Source organism: Coffea arabica, chromosome 9e (assembly GCF_036785885.1).
Source record: "Coffea arabica cultivar ET-39 chromosome 9e, Coffea Arabica ET-39 HiFi, whole genome shotgun sequence".
NCBI lineage: Eukaryota > Viridiplantae > Streptophyta > Magnoliopsida > Gentianales > Rubiaceae > Coffea > Coffea arabica.
This window is the reverse complement of record NC_092327.1, coordinates 36,918,633-36,941,279: the sequence shown is the minus strand read 5'-3', so window position 1 is coordinate 36,941,279 and position 22,647 is coordinate 36,918,633. Positions and strand designations below refer to the sequence as shown.

The 22,647-nt window shown below is 33.6% G+C and overlaps 3 protein-coding genes and 1 long non-coding RNA gene across 6 annotated transcripts; 1 reads left to right on the top strand and 3 right to left on the bottom strand.

The window, feature by feature from the left end:
• Positions 1–206: 206 nt before the first annotated feature.
• Positions 207–1,736, bottom strand: LOC113710251 (flavonol sulfotransferase-like). The gene has a single exon (XM_027233154.2). The coding sequence runs from the start codon at positions 1,616–1,618 to the stop codon at positions 599–601; it is 1,020 nt and encodes a 339-aa protein (XP_027088955.1). The 5' UTR covers positions 1,619–1,736; the 3' UTR covers positions 207–598.
• A 7,101-nt stretch (positions 1,737–8,837) lies between these two features.
• Positions 8,838–10,911, top strand: LOC113709580 (uncharacterized). Of its 3 annotated transcripts, none has more exons than XR_011821512.1 (4): positions 8,838–9,297; positions 9,402–9,515; positions 9,889–9,998; positions 10,605–10,911. It is a non-coding gene; the product is annotated as an uncharacterized lncRNA (long non-coding RNA). The 3 variants fall into 3 exon arrangements; XR_011821513.1 differs by having other exon boundaries at positions 8,843–9,297; positions 9,968–9,998; XR_003452738.2 differs by lacking the exon at positions 9,889–9,998 and having other exon boundaries at positions 8,853–9,297.
• A 5,885-nt stretch (positions 10,912–16,796) lies between these two features.
• LOC140014707 (uncharacterized) lies at positions 16,797–17,709 on the bottom strand. The gene is made up of 3 exons (XM_072065805.1): positions 17,269–17,709; positions 17,070–17,156; positions 16,797–16,886 (listed from the first exon to the last, which is right to left on the bottom strand). Exons 1-3 carry the CDS (start codon positions 17,707–17,709, stop codon positions 16,797–16,799), a joined length of 618 nt encoding a protein of 205 aa, XP_071921906.1.
• A 2,678-nt stretch (positions 17,710–20,387) lies between these two features.
• On the bottom strand, positions 20,388–21,287 carry LOC113709219 (major allergen Pru ar 1). The gene is made up of 2 exons (XM_027231926.2): positions 21,039–21,287; positions 20,388–20,890 (listed from the first exon to the last, which is right to left on the bottom strand). The coding sequence occupies exons 1-2, from the start codon at positions 21,217–21,219 to the stop codon at positions 20,571–20,573; spliced, it is 501 nt and encodes a 166-aa protein (XP_027087727.1). The 5' UTR covers positions 21,220–21,287; the 3' UTR covers positions 20,388–20,570.
• Between the last annotated feature and the right edge of the window lie 1,360 nt (positions 21,288–22,647).

Here is a 22,647-nt window from a genome sequence, read left to right as displayed (position 1 = left end):
TATATCTTTTTTTTCCAAACGAGTATACTTCCCTGCCCCAAACCCTGTCCCAATAGACCCCCGCGAGCCTTCACACCCGTTGCCATCCCTAGGTACAGTCACTGGTCAAATGGATGGAGAAATCAAGAGATTGAGGAACAAGATGAAGATGGCAAGGAGTCAGGTGACTATGATAGATTTAGTGACAGTGAGTATGAGTTCCAAAATGAAAAAGATGATGATGCTATTTATATATTCAAATATAAAGAAGTAGTATTATTATAGGAAACAAAAATCAAGAACAATATTCCATGCCATCACTTTTGCCCATGGTTCAAAGTTGTGGTCGCGGTTGCGGTGGCGGCTCAAATTATTTCACATCGATCTCTATATATCAGTCGCGATTTTGACAAAATACAAATTTTTGAAATATTTAATATTTTAAAAATAATTTAAAAATAATTTAAAAATTAGCAAAAATAATAAAATTTTGACCTGATTCGAAAAGACTCGGGGCCACTAGGGCATTTCTATCCGTTTTGGAGACGTCTCGACCGAGTTTTCGACGATTCATTATCTCAAAATCATCTCGTCCCGATATCGGATCAGGAAGCTCGTTTCAGTCTCGGTCTCGGCCGAGTCCTTGAACCATGCTTTTGCCTTCGGTTTCCTGTTCTGAAGATGAACCAAATGTGAAGCCTGAAAACTGCAGCTTTTGTTCTGTGGTGTAATCTATCATCACTTTCATATCTTCGGTTAAAAGATTCTTCCAATCGCCAACAACTCCTTTCCTGAAAAATGAATTGTTATACACCCGAGCTTTCTGAAAAAAACCACTCTTGTTCACCTCCAAATTGCTCAAATTTCTGAAGCTGCACATTCCTATTATTTTCTCGGGGACACCTTCAATCTCTTCCTCCTGGGAAAATGGCTTCCCCATGAACTCAGCCAATTTCTTCACGTAAAAAAGTTCATCTTTCTTCAGCTCTTCATACTTCAAGAACAGCACAGTCTCGGGCCTTTCAATGCTAGCTCTCCAGAACCCCAAGACATGGTCCCAGTAAGGTCCAAATCCAGACTTGCCCTGGCAGAACAGCTCTAATTCCTCCTCCAGGGAAGGAGCCGGTTCCCTTGCATCTGGCCCCGCAGAGAGATGTTTCAATGTTTGTAACATATGCCAATATGAAGTGAACGTGTCCTTTGGTTCCCTACATATGTAAATAATCTTACATCCTGATTCTAGTATAGATTTTGGCAAGGATGTATAAGGGATATGGGTGGCTAGAAGGGGGAGCTGGGGTGTTCTGTACGAAGGATCGTCGCCAAGATCAACTTCCATATGTGGAAAGCATTCATGCGGAACGGTATTAAGCAGAGGGTTTGGGGATTGCATAAAACGATCTCTCGTTAAGATGGAAAAAGCCAAGGCCTTGAGCCATGTGGTACCTGTTTTGACACAGGTGCACAAAAAGATGTCCTCGGGATTAGCCTTGAAATGTTCCTGGAGAGTGATGGTTGCTTCTAAGTAGACTAAAGGGAACCAAAAACCTTGGTATTCATAGAAGTCCGAGGAGGGACCTCTGCGTTCTCTTTTGGGAAGAGCTGATATGATCTCGGGATATCTCATGTTGGTTTCCATAGACTACTTTCTCAAATCTTTTGAAGCTACGATAAATGTGGCTATGCTGCTGGTAACGTAGCTGAAAGAGAGGTGGACCGTGCTCTCTACTCTGTTGAAGAGGATGAGCTGAAACTAGAAAATGCCAATGGTTATATAATTGAATTTCTTTCTTGTCCACTGGAAAGCTGAAAAGATTGGAAAAGATTCGTAGAAAGACAAGCACCACATGTTTCTCTTTCTTTTGATTCTTTTCTTCTTGGACCTTCAATTATTGCTAAAAAATGTAGAGGGCCCTCCTATCCTATCTGTCACGCACATTTTTGACTTGTCAAAAAGGAAAGATTTATGACTTTAAGATGTATAACGTAGCAAGTACACTACACGTTTACGACTCTCTCTCTCTCTCTTTACGATCACTGTTTTTATTTTATATATATCAAATTATTGTGATACTTTTTTTAATATAAAAATTTCTAAAAATAACAATTCAAACAATAAAATAAAATAAAATAACCCTCATCTATTCATGGTACCAATTTAAACTAGAATCTTAAAACAAAATACTAATAGACATGTGCTAAACAAATAAAATGTAGAAACATGAATTCCTACCTATTTCTATGCTAATCTTCTCTATTGCCGCAGGCCCAAAACTAGATTTTGGTAGAAATATTTGAATATTTGTTGAAGGTAACTTTAGGACGGACTACAATGCATAGATACTCGTTCATGCAAGCAAGGGTAACAAAACTGGCAGATCAGTGGTTGAATTCCTTCCACCCCCCAATCTATATTTGGAGCCTATCACCAACCATCCAAACGATTTCGAGTTATGATAATTTTCAGCTTCCTAATCTTTCTCTTGGGCATTTTCTTTCCCTTGTATACCCGTCCTGGAGTTGTTCCAGCACCAATTGATCCAAGTTGCCTATGAGTCAGATCGGAAACAGGTCTGTAGGCCTCAGCAAAGCATTGAATTAAGAAAGGTCCCAAGTCAAAATCCCAAGTAACTTCCATTCCATGGCAATTAATAGAATAGCATCCAAGTTTCATGGCAACTTTCATGCCCACTGGCGGGTCCATGAAAATAAATGAAATGTACATTTTCAAATCTCTGCGCCTGAACAAGACTCAAGGCGATGGTAGCTCTTCAAGTTTCAGCCACTCGTTGATAGTAAGAGGTTTGGTGCGACGTTTATGATTATTGGTCTGGGTCCGTATGATGCAGGTGACTATTCATATTGGGCTGTGTGAAATATGAATTATTGTTTGTGGCCCACGGGATGAAAGTATTTGTCTTATTGTTTAGCGATGCTGCTTTCGTTGTCCTAAGACTCCTGGTCCCATGTTTTATGACAAAGTGGTCCACTCCTGGATTGTACGAATGAATTATTATTATTTGGGGTCTACGGCATGTGACCATTTGTTTAATTGTTTAGCTTTGTCACTTTCATGGTCCTCCATTTTAAGGGAAAATAGCCTGTTTGGAACCTGAGCTTTTTTGGAGTTTGTCTAAAACTTTACTGTAGTGCACTGTAGAAGTTTTTGAAAAAATTTTGTAGAAGTTTTTGTAAAGTGAAAAACTTTTTTTTCCTTTTTTTTATTTCTTTTTCTTTTTCTCTTTCTTTTTCTTTCTTTCCTTTTTCTTTTTTTCTTCTTCTTCTTCCTCCTCCCCCTTCCCCGTTACTCCCCTGTTCCCCTTCCCACTTCTCACCATCTTTCTTTTCTTTATTTTTTTTTCACTGAGAGGTCGGAGAGGAAATGGGGGAGATGCAGAGAGAAAAAAAAAGACAAGAGGGGAGGATGGCAAGGGGGGAAGAGGGACAGAGGGAAAAAAAGGGGAAAAAAAAAAGAAGACCGGCACCGGCACCGGAAATCGGCGCCGGAGCCGGCGACGGAGGTTGTGGTGGGGGAGGAAGAAGAAGAAAAGGGGAAGGGGATTTTTTTTTTTTTTTTTGTGTTTTGGATATTTTAAGTGTGTAGGTTAAAAACTTTGATAAATTTTTGGGGTTCCTGTAGCACAAGTTGTTAAAAAACTAGTATAATAAAAACTTGGTAAAAAACAGGCCTTCCAAACAAGCCCGTAGACTCTTTTTTTTTTTTTTTGTCAGCAACGATATATTTGTATAACCTACTCTATCCTAATCTAGGGGCAGGGGGAGCCTAAGCAGGCTGTTGTAGGGGCTAGTGGGTATACAGACCCAACTAAACCAAGGGAGTGCTATGACACAACTCTTAGATTTTTTTCGATACTGGTGAGGTTTGAACCCTCACCAACAGCCCAAGGAGGGACTTAAGTCCCTCCCTGGTGGCCACTGAGCCATTGGCCCAGTGGTTAAGCCCGTAGACTCAGCGTAAAAAAAAAGCCCATCATGGTGGGGTAGTCCGTAGTTGTAGGGGAAAATATCAATAAATAAGTCAAAACCAATTTTTCATCCGAATACACAATTTCCAAAACTCAAACCGTACTGCACGACCCTACCGCCAATACAAACAACGTGCGTGGACCAGCTAGTTACTTTCTCATTATTTCTTGGCTTCACCAAACCCAGGTACTCATTATTTTACCTAAATGATGATAATTATCATTTACTAATTATTATTAATAGCATTTACCTATATAATATAATAAAGTATTAGTAGTATATACTAATACTAAATAGCATTTATCTATATATTATATAATTTTATATATCAATTTGGTATTCGAATGCGGTAATGCGGTACCCGATTTCAATTACCGAATTTTGAATTCGAAATCGGTTATTACCAAATTCATAATCTCGTTACCTATTTTATACCATATTAGAATTCGGTATGTATCGAATTGATACCGAATTACCAAATACCCGATTTCAAATTACCGAATTGAATTTGAAATCGATTATGAATTCGGTACGAACTGAATCTGCTCACCCCTACCTCTGACTCAAGTTCCACCTAGTAGCCAAATTTATTAAAATGCTCAAGTCAAAGAGTCATGTCCCACAAAATGACTAAACGCAGATAGCAACATAATAAAACAGAAGTGCCAAGATAAAGAATGACACCAATAACAAATAGGGAAGCACAAGAATGAACTAATGTGGATGTTGCTGCGGTATGTTTAGGAGTCAGAGAAGAGGAGTGGAAAGTTGCTGCGGTATGATTGTGGCCACAAATGGTAGGGAAAGTGTGTTGGACTTGTTGGGCATTGAAGTTAAGTGGAAAAGGGATAGGAAAAGTTGAGGGGATTCCAAAGTGTAAAGGTGAAATGTGAAGTATCTAAAATAAGCAACTGTCAAAGTGAGAGGGTCGTAAGTGAAAATAAGGGCAGCAAAAAAGGCGCGAAACTTGGCAGAGAACTTAAACACTGTAAGCATATAAAATGAAAAATTTAATAAATTTAAGCATTAAATTTATAATGAATAAACTATTCCTTTATTTTAAATAAGACCCGTAAATCTTGTTTGTTAAATTATACCCATAGTTATTTATTATACAGGTATATTATGAGTACTTACTAACTAAGGTACTAAATTTTAATCATTAATAAAACATCTTATCTTTATTTCAAATAAACTTCCTAATACTACTTTGAGATAAGGTTTTAATGTAAAAATTGTACATGTATTCCAAAAAATGGTAAATTTTGATCCTTAATCATTTTTATTACCATGTTATTAGTAAGAATTACTATTTATGTATAAAAACTTACTGTTATTTGAACTAAACTTACTCTTTTAAAAGTAAGTTTGGGATATAAAGTAGTAATCTATTTATTTAAAAATTAAGTTTAATATTTATTCCAATTTACCTTTTGAGGTATAAAAGTTACTAATTTATTAGGCTTAACTTACTATTTTAGATAGGAAACTTACTTCCATAATTTTAGGTGTTATTCTATTTAGGTGAATAGGTTCAACAATAAATCAAATGATCGCTAAAAGTACAACAACATGTTATATTAGGTAAAACTATTTCGCTACCATAACTATCGTTTAGTATATATCTATATGTATTGCTGAGGGGGGTTTTGGATAAGGAGCTTCCAAAATTGTCAAAAGTTTGAATGCTATTTTAATAGATTTTTACATTTTTATAATTAAAAAATGTTTATCTCTTAACTAATCATGTAACTGCTCCTACAAATCCTATAATCATGCTCATATTTTTCCCACATTTCCCTCACGTTTTTTCCACTACCCTATTAAATTCAAACTCCTAAACTTTAACTGACTGATAATAACCACCCCTGTAAAATGATATCTGCAAATTTTAATTCACATCTCACATTTATTACTGACACTTATCATATCACTGATAGTAATAACTAATCGTTAATTTAAGAAATTCGCAACTACAAAAGTCAAATATCCAAAATTTAGTAGCTTGTTTAAATTACAATTTTCACAATTCAACGTATTTTATTGTCATAATATAGTTTACTCTCACAATCATTTACAAATTATAAAGGGATTAAAAAATAAATAATTTTTAATAAAAAATTAATTCAAAGGTAGTTAATTCACACACACACGCATACATATATCTATATATATATATATATATATTATCATAATATAAACTAAAATTATAAAAAAATTAGGAGGGCTAACTTTTTTTTACACAAATATTTACACAATATGAATTAAAATTTTTGAAACTTTGGGAAGAAGGGACCTATGGCCCCAATTAGCCCCTATTAGTTTGGGAGTGTTTGGATAGCAGATTTTTTCAAATAATATTTTGCTTACATCATAAACACATTTTTCAATCCATATTTTTATCTCACATACATCATATCACAAAAAGTACTATCATAATTATTTCAAATAATATTGTAAATAACACTCTATCCAAACAAATTGCTTAGTTCCAAACCTGCAAGATTACAAAAGAGAAAATAACTGATCACAAAATGAATTTTACACTATGATGATCCCACCCAAATGTAGTTATTTCATACACACACGCACACATATATACTTATATATATTCTCATAATATAAACTAAAATTATAATAAATTTGGAGGACCTGTTTTATTTTACACAAATATTTATATAATATGAATTAAAATTTTTAAAACTTGAGGAGGAGGGCTATGACCTCCATTAGCCCCCATTGGTTCCATTATTGATTTCAATGGTATCTTAATTTCAAACCTACAAGATTACAAAGAAAAAAAAATAACTAATCACAAAGCGAATCTCACACCATAGTGATCCTAATGAAATATTTTAAAAAGATTCAGTAAGTTCACTTCAAAAAAAAATACAGGTCTTGCTGAACTTTTTTTGTAGTACGAATTCTTCAAAATTCAATAGAATTAATTAAACCATCAATATTAGTTTTCATACTAAAAGTTGATTGGTGTAAAAAATGTTCACACCTTTATACAAGATTATCAAATCGAATGCATAATGTTGGTAAGTATTTCATTTTAAAATCAAATAAAACATGCAATTACATTTATTTCTATCCATATATTATTCATTTTCTAATATAAATTATTATTATTATTTTAAGATCCATCTTCCGCAAAAACACAATTCTTGAATGATTTATAGTTTTTGTCATACTTTGTACTATTGTTAGACAAATCTTAAATTTTAATTATGTTGGTATAATTTTTTTTAACTTTTTTCAAATTAAAATGGTATAATTTTTTAATTTATTTTAATAATGTAAGTACCGTGCGTAGCACGGATATTCACACTAGTTGTCCTTGTATGACCGAGCCTGAGAGTTTGAGCATGTTTTGGTTGAATGTTACAATTCAAAATTTGGGGTTTGGAGGGAATAGGTTATATCCATTGTAATCAAAACTCAAACAAAAGTGGGGATAAGCCTGGTTGTCATAACGAACTATATAAAGTGGATTTTTTTTATTTATTTGCACAATGCTACCTTATTTTTACATGCATCAGAATGGATTGATTACAAGTTGCATTTGCTTGCCTTTTGCTAGAATTTTGGCTAATTAACAAATTATACTAATTGTAGAAAAGTAAGTTTGTAATCATTTTCAATTTTTGAAAAATTGGAAAGTTTAGATAACAATAACAACAAATCTTCCTAGTTACATGTAGAATATCACTTGTTTCTATATCACAATTTTTATAACTGAACACCTATGAATATAATAAGATAAAAATATTATTTTATAATACGATAAAATTTTATTATTTTCTAAGGTTATGTGAAAGGTCAAAATATTTTTCACAAAATATTTTAAAATATATAAGTGCAAAAGAATATTAAATTATACATATAATCATGCATTATATAATTATGTTACGAGTACTTACTAACTAATGTACTAAATTTTAATCATTTATAAAATATTTTATTGTTATTTCAAATAAGCTTCCTAGTATTCATTTGGTATAAGCCATAAAGGATTGAGTGATTTGAGTCAGCTGGTTCTGTGTTAATTTTGACTGTGGTTAACAAACTCAATGATTTAGTCCGTCTAACTCAGGTTAGTGGGAAAATGGGTCACAGTTGGCTGGAATAAAATTGTAATAAACCCATTTTTCAATAAAAAAAATAAACTCTTTATGATTTTTCTCTATTATACGAATAGAATACCCATTTTCCTAAAAAAAATTATTTATCAGATAAAATAAAAATAAATCATTTTCAATAAAATCCTAACTCTTTATGCCTTTCCTCTATTATAAGAACCGTGTACACATTTTCCCATAAATAAATTTATTTATCGAAAAAATAAAAATGAACCCGTTTCTCAATAAAACATCAGCTCTTTATGGATTTCCTCCCTTATAAGAAAAGAGTATCCATTTTGTCATAAACAAATTTGTTTATCGAATAAAATAAAAATAAACTTTTTTTCAATAAAAAACCAGTTCTTTATGACTTTCCTCCATTATAAGAATATAGTACCCATTTTTCTAAAAAAAATATTATTTATCGAATAAAATAAAAATGAACCAGTTTTTCAATAAAACACAAGCTCTTTATAGTTTTCCTCTATTATAAGACAGAGTACCCATTTTTCATAAATAAATTTATTTATCGCATGAAAAAATAAATATATTTTTCAATAAAACACCAGTTCTTTATGGTTTTCTCCGTTCACTACAACAAAAAAGGGTATTAGCGACAACAACTTTAGCAAAAAGTAGAAAGTTTGACGCTCTTAAGAGGCTTATAGCAAGGAAAAGGACAATACCTCACCAAATACTGGAGCCAATATATACTCTGCGAGGGCAAGGACTTTTCTCGCTTAAAATTCTTGCCAAAAGGAGCGCGGGAAAGCTTCCCTCCAAATACTGATTCTAGTGGGCCAAAGTTTCTATGTTATTGGTGAGAAATCATGGGTGCTTGTTTGTGAAAATTTCAAAATTTGGCTCCCTTTCAATTTTTAGCAGAGCCACGCATTGAAAATTTTTTAACCATTCCCGGCACAGCACTTGTCAAGCCTAGCACCACATGAATTCCAAGCCTTCCATACTTGCAAGGCTATTTTCCCAAATATTGTTCTCAGATCAGAGCCCTCGAAAGTTCAATCGCAACCTCCCCTGCACCTTTCTCCTTCTATCTCTCTTTTCCTTTCTATCAATTTTCAGTTTCCCGTAGACATATGGTTCCCCTCTTCCTCTCTAGCATCCAAATCTGAATTTATACAATCATGGACACACTTTAAAGACCCTTCCGATGCAATGGCAGATTTCAAGGAAAAGCGATGGTGTAGGTTTTTTAATATGTTATTTTCATCTCTGTTTTGTCAATTGCCTTTTTCTTGCATTTTTGGTCAATTTAACAATCACAAGATAAACTTTTTGAAATTGTAGACTTCTTCTTCAGTGGATTAGAGTGAATGGGCATCTCAGTTGGAGTAGAGAAAGGGGTCTTATAGGAAGGCAAAATGAAAACGGCCCGTCAAAATTTCAGATCTAAGATTTCAGGTGATCTCCAACATATTTTCATACTAGAATTCTTCCTTCCATGATTTGATTTTTCCCCTACTTTGTCGTATTGTTCAATCTTTTCTCTTTACCACTCTCGCTCCCATTCCTCTGTACCTCTTGTTGCCCAGCCCTAGTTGTCCCCTTTTGTTGTTCCAAACCCCCTGTATCTTACACAATTTTTGAATGCTAAACACTAATTATGACATGTTCTAAGATTTAAGCCTTATTTATTTGGTGACTTAACTGAAATTTTGGATGATTTTCTACTCCGGTTGGTGATTAGGATTGATGGTATAGGTGATTTTGCTTGTCTTTGGATTGGTTTGTGGTGGTTCATCATTATCTATTGTTTTGTGTTTCGGTGTTGTAGGACCATTCGTGAAGCATATTTTTTCCCTTCCTTTGGGCTAATTCTAATGCTTTCATTGCGCTGCATGTGATTCTCTTAGGTGATAACTTCTCCTCCTCCTGAATGTTTGTGTAAGTTTTAATGCCTTTCGTCTTTTTGCTTTTTGATGATTTAATTTTTTGTTTATTTCTTAACTAAAGATCTAGTAAATAGAATATAGTTTTCTTTTAAGTGAACATACTGGACAAAAATAATAAGGATTAGAAAAAAAGGATCTCATTGGCTATTTGCACCTTGGAAGCCTTGTTGGCAGTAAAATCTAATTCCTTGTTCCAAGTTCATTTCATGCTTTCCAAGTCCAAATGTTACGCTTGCTTAGCTACTTCTCAATTTTGAATGAGCTGCAATGGGTGAATGCATTTACTATTTTTGTGTTAAAGGAAACAGCCTTGGCGTTACTTTACAATTGGTTTCATGTCAATTGGGGTCATAATGATTTATTCATCTTAAGTACATGCTATCAACTTGTAGTTTGAAATTCAGTTCATATTTTGTACTTGTGGTTAATAAAAGTGATCCTTAGCATTTCTTTTAAAGTCCCTCATTTTCATTTCTTTTCATACAACAATATGAGGATTAATGTCTTAGTTGATATATGTAGGCTAATGCAGGTTTAATTTATCTAACTACCAATGTAAATTTCTGTTTAATAATTTTTTTTCCATTGGACTCTGTAGGTTGATGGTGGATTGTAGTAAACCTGGCTATGAAGCTCTTACAAGCTACTTCGATTGTGGACTTTGCCAATTAATGCAAACATGATACTCATTGTATACCGGCACAGGGTCTATCTTAGCATTTGTTATCCCTAGCAATTTTGGTTGTACATATTAAAGCCTAATTAGGATTTGATTTGAGTATCTTTGTGCTTTGTACTGTTGATAGTATTGGTTGTAATATATTGTTGCTCGTTTTGTATTTGTAATGACAAATTGGTTTGTTATTTCGTATACAAATTTTGCTATATCTCAATATTGACATTAATGATACCTCTTGCTAAAAAAATGATTGAAAAAAAAGTAGCAACTACAGTCACAAAGCTGCTTTCGGCAACTTTCTTGCAAGAAAATCATTTAATTGCATTTGATCGTCTTTGGTAAGGGGTCGATGGTTTCCAATAAAACACCAGCTCTTTGTGACTTTCCTCCATAAATTTTTTATTTTTCCTTTTTTCACCGAAGTAATTTATTACTTGGATAAAATCAGGAACTCCATTATAAGAAAAGGTTTGGAGGGAATAAGTTGTAAGCAATCCATGACAATTACCGCCCCTACACACATGTGTAGGAACAGGGGCCATGACAATTTTCTACATGTACTGTGCAAATCTTATACCATTGAAAATCACATTGAGAGGTGGGCCACCATCGAAGCAACACCGTTCAATACCTGTGGAAGTAGCGTCCGACTGAACAGACAGGTACAAGTGATGCATCTTCTCCAACAAGAATCACTGGCGCCAGTCTTATCATTATCGGAACACCATCCAACTGTCACCTATTTTCTCTCTAAGTTAGACGGACTAAATAATTGAGTTTGTTAATGATAATCTAAATTAATCCAGCAGCAGCTAATTCAAATCACTGAATCCTTGCACCGTCGGCTCCTCCATTTGTTGTATGTCCATGCACCGTAGCCTCTCCTATAAGAACTTTACACAATAACCTTCTCTCTTGTATGCCTATAGAACCGTGTTTTTTTTTTCTTAAAATGAAGGAAAGCCATAAAAAGCTGTTGTTTTATTGAAAAATGGGTATATTTTTATTTTATTCGATAAATAAATTTGTTTATGACAAAATGGGTACTCTTTTCTTATAATGGAGAAAAGCCATAAAGAGCTGGTGTTTTATTGAAAAATGAGTTTATTTTTATTTTATCCGATAAACAAATTCCTTTTTGCCTTCAAAATGAGTACTCTGTTTTTATAATGGAGGAAAGTCATAAAGAGCTAGTGTTTTATTGAAAAACGGGTTTATTTTTATTTTATCTGATAAATAAATTTGTTTATGAAAAAATGGGTACTCTGTTCTTAAAATGGAGGAAAGTTATAAAAAGCTGATTTCTTTTATTAAAAAACGGGTTTATTTTTATTTTATCCGATAAATAAATTTATTTATGAAAAAATGGTTACTCTATTCTTATAATGGAGGAAAATCATAAAGAATTGGTCTTTTATTGAAAAATAGATTTAATTTTTTTTATCTAATAAATAAATTTATTTATGAGAAAATGGGTACTCTGTTCTTATTATGGAGGAAAGCCATAAAGAGCTGGTTTTTTATTAGAAAACGGATTTATTTTTATTTTATTCGATAAATAAATTTAATTATGAAAAAATGGGTACTCTGTTCTTATAATGGAGAAAAGGCATAAAGAGTTAGTCTTTTATGGAAAAGTGATATTTACGGAAAGTGACCACGATTTGATTTATGAAATAATTCCAAATAAAAATTTAGAATGAATTTATTTGTTTTGAAAGTTGTATAACGGTCGTTAAAACTTTAGAGATTGGCAAAAAAATTTTGGGATTGCAGAAAGGTGGAGAGAAGAAGGAGAAGAATTGAGTTTTTTGTCCGTTGTAATTATTCCATTAAAAATGGCTCCATTCGGTTTTACCCATTTTTTGTTGGATAAAATCATTGGTTCTAACGATCAATTCTTCATTTCTCGTCAATTGTACTTAATTGGCCAAAATTACGAAACTTTGAGGATGCAATTTTGGGGTGAAACTTTGAGGATAAAATTGGCCAACCACCCAAACTTTGAGGATGAAAAGTGTATTTTTTCCGATAAGATATTTAATCAAATGTTATTTTTTGTCTTAATTTTAGTTATGACTATATTACATATTTATTAAATAGACATACCTTTATAATTAAAGTTAATATTTGATATTTTAGGATGCCATATATTTAAATAGATGAAAATTATTTTGAACATAATATATTAAAATAATTTTATTTGTCAATCATTTTGGCCCTCCCTCCATGGAAAAAATCTTGGCTTCGTCACTGCCTATAAGGAAATTGGACTCTATTGCTAACAAAAGATTGCGAAAATTTACCTTTATATCCTAATTATTTGGAAAAATCCAATGAACAAATTTTGCAAAAGAAACCTTGTTTCTTATCAACAAATTAAGTAACTAATAAAATCACCTTTAATATTGCTTTAACATATTTAATTTATGGTAAATACAAATTTTACCAATTTCTCTTTTGTAAAAATATAAGTGTATAACTTTTTCAATTTTAGTTACAAACATTTACATAAATGTAGTGATTCAAAATAAAATATCCATAAATAGCTAGTATTTTGTTGATGTAATGCAAAAAAATCCATAAAAAGCTGGTATGTTATCGGCGCAATCTTTTTTACTTTCACATATTTAAAATTTGTTAAATACAAAATCTACTAGTTTTCCTTTCGTAAAAATATAAGTATAATACTTTTTCAATTTTAGTTACAAATATTTATGTATTTTACATAAATGTAATTATTCAGAGTAAAATACCCATAAATAGTTAGTATTTTGTTTATGTAATGCAAAAAACTCATAAAGAGTTGGTATGTTATGGGCAAAACTTTTTTCCTTTCACATATTTAAAATTTGTTAAATACAAAATTTACTTGTTTCCCTTTCATAAAAATATTAGTGTAACACATTTTCAATTTTAGTTACAAACATTTATGTATTTTACATAAATGTAATGATTCATAGTAAAATGCCCATAAATAACTAGTATTTTGTTGATGTAATGCAAAAAAATCATAAAGAGGAGGTATGTTATGGGCAATATGTTTTTTACTTTCACAAAAATCAGTTTATGTTAAATACAGGACATCCAATTTTTCTTTCGTAAAAATATTAGTATAACAGTTTTTCAATTTTAGTTATAAATATTTATGTATTTTACATAAATGTAATGATTCAGAATAAAATACCCATAAATAGATAGTATTTTGTTGATGTAATGCCCATAATCGGGAGAATCAATTGGAATTCACTGTTCCTCAACCTTGGACTCTTTATGTAAAATAGAAATATTTGTATTCAATTAAATGTGAAACAGACAATAATCTGTCTTCCCACGAACCCAGTTTTCACAAATGTTAATATTTTACTAATATAACAACTAAAATCAATTTTAATAATTCAAATTTAGTAGATTAGATAAAAGTTGTTAGAAAAGTGAGAAATCAAAAGAAAAATAACTCAAATTTATTAAAAGTCCAAAAAGGATTCAGTACTTCAGCATTAGGAGTCCTCCAAATGACTATATATTAGAACGTCTATAATCAAAATAAATTAGATAATTAAAAAACTTAATATTTCAAACATTTATTTTCTTAAGTTTCACTTCTTAAAGGCTCTCAACTTGTTATTCAATAATGACCATATGTTGCTACAAAGCCAAGTATGGCTGTGTTTAGTACTGCTTATGCTTCCTTTTCAGTGTTTTATTCGTAGGCTCATTATATTTATGTTAATTCCGTCACACTCCAATACATTTCCAACTTCTGCAGTACGCAACATTTTCCCATCCCCCAACGGGTTTATAGGTCACCGCTTGCTTTTGTAGAAATATTCCCTTCATCCTCTGTACATGTCAGCTTCTTTGTCATATTCTTTACCTTTCCACGTGCCTGTTTCTTTGCCATATTCTTTACATTTTCACACCTGTCTTGGATTAGCTGAATACACTACAGAATTTACCTGTGTTTTATACTAATTTCTAAACTGCATCTTGCTAAGGCCATCCTAAAAGATTTCTGTCGCTTCTTAGCAACACCCAGAGCTACTTTATTGTGTCGCCATCAGTTTGGTCGCCATAGTTGTCTGTCTGTCTCTCTGTGATGTGCAGGATAGAGTGTTTGACAATGACTTTATTTCTTCCAAAAGCGTTAATTCACAATCACAGTACATCGCCCTGTGAATGGTCCAGCGGTAGCGCCTCTCACCGGTGACCCTTAAGGTCCCAAGTTCGAGTCTCCGCTCCACTGGATTCCTCCGCGCACTTATTGCTTTCGAGTCGGGTTGGGGTGCCGGGCCCGGACCGCAGGGGATTAGTCGTGCCCCGTAAGGATTGACCCGGACACCCTTGTGTTGACAAAAAAAAAAAACAATCACAGTAAACGATCTCACAGTTATGGTGCTCCAATCCTTGATTTATTTCTCAACTAGATAAAAGAACTAGCCTTGCTGCATAATCATTATGCGATTCCAAGCTTCCAAGTAATTTTGTCTATGAAGAAGTAAAAGGGTGCGGCCGCTTGTCTAAAGCTTGCGTGGAGAAGTAAAAGGAAAAAAAACAAAAGAATCAAAAGATCCCCTAGTCTATTGCAATCCCCCCAATTTGTAGTGCTGCCTGCCGTCCTTTTTGCTAGCCAAAATAAGAAGTTGTTTCTCAAACGAATTATTTCCTTAATTCCCTCATTGGATTGTTGCCAAAAGTCCTCTTTGGAAAAACTTCCTGATCCCACGTAGCTACCATCACTTTCCAAGAATTGCGGTAGCCTCCAAGGAGTAGGATCGCATACTCCGTCCTTATCACGCAGCTCCGCGTTATCTGGCGTGGGCACGCCTTAGAAGCAAGAGTCTTCTAGATTTTGCCTCCCTTTTGTCACTTTCAACACTAATTGCCTGTAATTAACACAAATACTAATTATGAGCAGAAATCCAATACTTTGCATACTAAACTGCCAAAATTAAGACCAAATAACCACAAATAAAATGCATAATTATATCCCTATCAAATTCCCCCACACCAAGATAATGCTTGTCCTCAAGCGTTTCAAACTTTAAATACACAACCCAGCGAGCAAACATTTTTGCAGCAGTTGAATTCAAAACAATGGCTATTAATCAAAGCAACTATTGCCAATGTATGATTTAGATAACTGTCAAGTACTAATGACAAATTTTACGAGATAACTCTCCAACTAGCTTTTAAAACCAATGACTCTTTCAAATCCAGACTAACTAATCTAAGAATAGAAAATATCCAACCAACATTCTTTAATAACTGGTCTAACTATTAAGCAAAATCTCAACATAAAGACTCATGGATCCGCAGGCAATACAATTATTCACATACTTTCATGCTCGTATACTTTTTTTTTTCTTGAAGGAAGTGCTAAGTCTTGAGCCATTCAAGTCTTTTGACGCGAACTCCGACATCTCTCCAATGAAGGAGCCCGGTTACTCAACTTTAACCGCTTAAAGACCACATGCTCATAGTTATCGCTGCTTTTTGACGCGAAAATCGATACTTTAGGTGAAGACCCCCGGTTACTAGTCAATGATAACCAGCGGAGTATAGCCGAATGTTATTCACAAATAAACACCCAAGTAAAATTAAAACCATGCAAGCCTGCTTCATTTCCTTAACATGGAGAACTAAGATTAATAGTTGAACCAGTTCACACAAAAATGTCAGAAAAATATTTACAATGCCTAGAAAAGTTAACCAAAAGAAATTGCAAGAGTCACAAAATCTCAAATATTTACCAGAGAGACATCCTAAAATGTTACCATATCATACTTAACATATTATCATCTAAAACCGTAACAATAGTTAAATTTGAAAATCTAGCCATTGCTTATCAGGGCTAACCATAAAAATCCAAAAGGCATGGTAAAGATTTTTTTTTTTTTTTTTTGGAAGAAAGAAAGCAATAAGAAGGAAAAACTAGACTACTCCCCCCCACACCTAAACTCTACATTGTCCTCAATATAAGAACGAAAAGTTGAAATCAAGTGAAGGGAGCAAAAAAAAACCTTCCCTGAATGAATAAAACTGCAGCAAAACACTATGATAGAGGAGGTGTCAGGGACTGGCAGCGTTGCTGTAAGGCGTGACCACGCCTTATAAGGCAGAGTCTTCTGCCCATGCATTTCTACGATGTTCAAGAGCATCACTTATAGGGCGTGGGCATGCCTTGTAAATCCAAGTCTCCTGCCCAACACCAAAAACACTGGCAATGAAACAAAACAACCAAAAATCAACAAAAAACGAAAGAGAACTATAACAAAAAATGGAGGCCTTGGGTTGCCTCCCAAGAAGCGCCTTTCTTTAACGTCTTTGGCTAGACGACTCCATAGTGAGCAATTAGGCATAGATATGATCTATCAAGTGTACCTCTTCCACAGTGCCAATGTCTGAAACATCAACAAACGGTTTTAAACGATGACCATTAACTGTAAAACTCTTATTAGTCTCTAAACTCTGGATTTCAACCACACCATTGGGAAAAAACATTGACTACCACATATGGTCCAATCCAACGAGATTTTAACTTACCTGGCATGAATTTCAACCGTGAATTGAACAAGAGTACCTTTTGTCCTGGAGAAAAGTGTTTCGCACGCAATAGGCGGTCATGAAACTGCTTAGTACGCTCTTTGTACAAACGTGCATTGTCATATGCTTCAAGACGAATTTCCTCCAACTCCTGGAGTTGGAGCTTTCTCTCTTTGCCATCTCTATCCGCATGCAAATTGCATTGCTTGACTGCCCAGAATGCACGATGCTCAATAGCCACAGGTAAATGACACATCTTACCAAACACCAACTTATATGGGGACATTCCAATGGGCGTTTTATACGCCGTTCGATATGCCCACAAAGCATCATCTAATCGCCAGCTCCAATCCTTACGGTTGGGGTTAACCGTTTTCTCCAATATGCTCTTGATCTCTCGATTGGAGACTTCAGCTTGCCCATTGGTCTGAGAATGATATGTTGTACTCACACGATGGTGCACTCCATATTTTCTCATGAGAGCTGCAATGGTACGATTGCAGAAATGGGTACCTTGATCACTGATGATGGCTCTCGGCACCCCGAACCTACTAAAAATGTGGGATTTGAGAAATCCTACAACAACTTGAGAATCATTAGTTCGGGTAGCCTTTGCTTCTACCCATTTCGATACATAGTCAACTGCTAACAGAATATACAAAAATCCAAAAGAGTTAGGAAAAAAAATGAAAAAAAAATGGACAACCATTCATTTGGGATCATAATTCATAACTTTTAGGCATGGGATGTAGGTTGAAAAAAAAAAAATAGGCATGGGATGTAGGTTGCAAATGAGGTTGATCCCTAAGGCTTAAAAAATAATGTACCATTTGGACATATGCTATGATCTTATTTACTTAATCATGTTGCTGTATTTCCTACGTTGATTGCACTTGGAAAAAGAAAAATTATCATCAACTTTAGAAGTTAGATCTACATGTAAGTTTTTTACCACCCCTCCATTGTTACAATATTGTGGTTGTGTTATACACTGGATTTTAAGAAACAATTGAGAAAACTTCAAATTGACAACTAGAATTACCAAAATAGTGGAGTTGAAGCAACCCAGTAATTCATTGATGTGATTGGGCAGCAACATAAAAGATAATGTTAACATATACTGTTGGTTGCTAGACTAGGACATGTTTATGTTCTTTAACAAAATAGGCATAGACATGAAATAGTATGCGACTTGAACTGCAACCATTTTTCATCTGAATAGCAATGAATTGCAAAATCCTTGGCCAAAAGGACCATACCTGGTTATAACATTCTAAAATTTGTCCTACAACAAATAGACAGAGTGTGTTATGCTGATGTGGAGAATGAAACACTAAACCTTGGCTATGTGAAACATGAGACAACCATTCCCTTAACAGAGGAATTTGTTTTCACATTAATAGCGACATCCAAATTATGGGTAAACTAATGGAGTATTATGGAAATCCAGCTGGCATTAGATTGTCATGAACAGATTATATCCGCACATTATTGTGATGTAATAAGAAGTTAAAAGTTACCAGCTGCCAGCCATAATGGGTTAAACTTGAATTTCTTGCCATATATGGCCAGCGGCATTATAAATAAACTGTAGCTGTCTACTCATGGGAACCTCAACGAAATTTACATTATAAATAAACTAATTAAGGGTGCGTTTGAACCTCACCATTCGTTGTTGTGCCCCTGCTTTAATCTATCCCTAGTAGCATCCCTTTGTTTGAAATAGTAAACCATAGTATAAAAGCAAATATGCAATGATGGAGCAAAGGGGGGCAGAGGAGGGCCATGGCCCCCCTAAGTTTTGAAAATTTTAATTCATAATATGTAAATATGCGTGTAAAATAAAATTGGCCCCCCCTAAATTTTTACAATTTTAGTTTATATTATGAGAGTTGATATATATATATATATATATATATATATATATATATATATATGAATTAGTCATCTTTGAATTAATTTTTTCTTCAAAAAAAGTTATTTATTTTGTATTGCTCTAATTATTTAACTTTCAAAAATTAAACATATAATTTGATGTTCCATAGTAAATTGACCCAATGTGATGTATTAGAATAAAAAGACCCAATTCATAATTGTTAATGGGCTAAAACAAAAATAATTATTTTATTGGCCCATATACAAATACATTATGGAAAGACATTATGAAAATTACTCATCTTCTTTATATAGCATTGCAATGTAAATCTCAAGATATTTTGAATGCAATGCATCTTGTCTCAAGCACAACAAAGCTACTGAAGAATTTTCAAGATTCGGGATGGGATGATTTCTTGGTGAAAGTTAAATTATTTTGTGAGCAACATCAAATTGATATCCCGGATATGAATGCTCAATATATTGCAAGACGTGGTAGATCTCGAAATCATCATGATGAGATTAGTGTGGAGCATTATTATCGAGTGGATATGTTTCTTGCAACAATTGATTATCAATTGCAAGAAATGATCATACCATGGAATTGCTTGTTTTGAGCACTGTTTTAGATCCTAGAAATGGATTTATGCTGTTCAAGATTGATGATATTTGTCAACTTGCAGAGAAGTTCTATCCGAATGATTTTATGGAGCAAGAACTAGTACGTCTAAGAATAGAACTTCAACATTTTGAGGTCGGCATTCCAAATCATCCTGAATTGCAAGAATTATTTGGTATTCATGAGTTATGTTAAGGCTTGGTGAAGACAAAAAAATCAATGACATATTCTCTTATTGATAGATTGATTAGACTTGTTCTTACTCTTCCTGTATCAACTGCAATTACAGAACGGACATTTTCAATTATAAAAATAATCAAGACAAAGCTCCAAAACAAAATGGAAGATAATTTCTTGAATGATTGTTTAACTGTGTCTATAGAAAAGGAAGTTGCTGAAAAATTTAGCAGTGATTCAATATGAATTTAGTTCCATGAAAGAGCGTAGAGATCAATTTACTTATAAGAAAAGATGTTGAAATTTCAAAGTATGTTAACATAACTTTTATCTTTTTTCAGTTGAAAATAGTTACATTTATATTACATGGTTATATATATATATAAGATCGGATGATGAAATGAGACCAAAATTGCATCCCTTTCATAAGATCGGATGATGAAATGAGACCAAAATTGCTTTTCGGGACAACAATGGAACCACAGTTTCAAACAAGATTCATTTAGTCTCACAAGAAAATACAAGCAGCATTTTATTCTGAGCCTTAACTGCGAATATATAGTTGAACCAAACATACAAGACTCCAAAAAGCATTCAGACAAAACAGCACCATCAAACCATAACATACAAGTATCAGATTGACTCTGGAGGAGTTGGCAGTACATTAATCAGTTGTAGGCATCAGGATTTGCCTGGAGGTAGGTCTCGACAGCCTTGAACATGGCCAAGGCCCTCTCTTTTGCTGACTTAATTTTCTCTTTCCCTGCCTCAGCTTGTTCTTCTGTAACCTGGACGCTATCCTTGATGTGGTATGTGCTGCTGGTTTTGCAGATAGACCCTCCATCAGCGGAGGCTTCGATTTTGATGACACAGGTGATCTTCTCAAGCTCAGCACTGAAGGCATCGCTTTCAGTTACAGTATAGGTGTAGGTGAAGTTGTTCTTATCAAGTCCATCGACTCTGTGCTTAGCACTCTTAATATGGCAACCTGATTAGATATAAAGTTTATCATTAGTTTTTATGCATGTACTACAAAAACGATGTGCATAAATGATTTACTATTACGTAGAATGATAAATATTCGATGGCCGGGAAAACTATGAAAATGATTAAGTGCCTGCATAGAACTAACAAACCTTCGCCAAAAGTAATCAATTTAATGGTTCCAACACCTCCATCTCCTTCAATGATCTCGACGCTCTTGATGGCCTGTGGAAAGATCTTGGGAATGAGGTTGTCATCAAGGATGAAGGCCTTGAACAATCTTGCAGGAGGGACAGAGGAGGCGACCTCATAATTACAAGTGATAGGTGCCATGATGCCTTAATTTGGCGTTTGGGATGTTTCAAGAAGGGTTTAGACTTGAGCTAGTTCTTGTGGTGCAAAGTAATGTAATGAGAGACGGCATTTATAGATTGAAGTTATGGTCTGACTTGAAACAGAAAACAATAGGATGTTAAATTGTTAATAGTTAAATCCAACTAGTGAAGGTATTACAAGTTGGACTTAGCTTTATGCTTTGCAAAGTGAACCCAAGTAAGAAATCCTAATTAAGTTGACTTCGTGGTCAGTCTTGTAAATTTAAAATGTGAGTCCTCGTTGGGTGGCCAAATAGTTATATTCAGCATTTGGTAAAATTCAATTTTTAATATTACGTAATTAAGCAGCACAAATTTAAAGAAAAAAAATGCTGAATTTGTCTAACTTGGTGCTTAATTAATAATAATAATTCTTCATGAATTTTTATTGGCTTTCTGCAATTGACAAATTTGACCAATTTAACACTTAGGCCATGTTTTCTTGCTATATTGCCTGCAAATGACAAATAACAAAGTGTTGTTGAACAAGTTTTTTAGCTATGTTCGTGACATTTGGCAAGCAGTTTGATTTTCCGTCACTGTCTACTTATTGGGATGTCAACTAAATCCGGTTATTCCTTCGACGCATTTTACAACTCTCAATCGATCTTCTTATGCATCACAAAAAAATATGCTACACCTGTTTGGATTGCTATTTTTAGGATTTTTTGTAGGAAAATATACTGTAACGATTTGATGTATACGAGATAAAAAAGTGTTTGGAACATGTGTTCATGCAAAACGTAAAAAAAATTTCCAAACAATAATTTTCTAATGAACCCTGCCGGCCGTGGCAGTAGGTCTTTTATGAAGGAAATTGCAACCTTGATATGATATTGGCTATTATGGATTGACCATTTCCCTGGTTATCATTTGACAAAAAAAAAAAAAAAAAAATGGAGTATATCGACATGGTCTTGTTCGAATTAAATATGCCACATTTGAAACACAATAATATTTCGTAGCTTGGGATAGCAGCAATTTATAACAACTCTGTTCCTGTAAAAATGAGGGCGTTTACTTGTACTCATTAGTGATTGAAAATTGTATTTTTGTTTTAATTTATGTTGACTATAATAATATGCCCTTTCACTAATTTCTCCTAATTGTTACTCTCTTAGTCTCATATTATTTTCTATTTTTTTCATAATCATAAACTTATAAACAATAATAGTGATAGCAACAGTTTTTTGGCTTCTTCCAATTTACCCTTCAAAATTTAAAATTTGAATAATATATTCCACGCAATTCACAAAAAGAGAAAAAAAAATAAAGGGTTAAAGGCACGAAGCCTCTCCAACATTTGGTACCATTTGCACCTCCCCTAACGTTACTTTTGTTGCACTTTACCCCCTTTGTTTAGCCACATCAATATTTACCTTCAGAA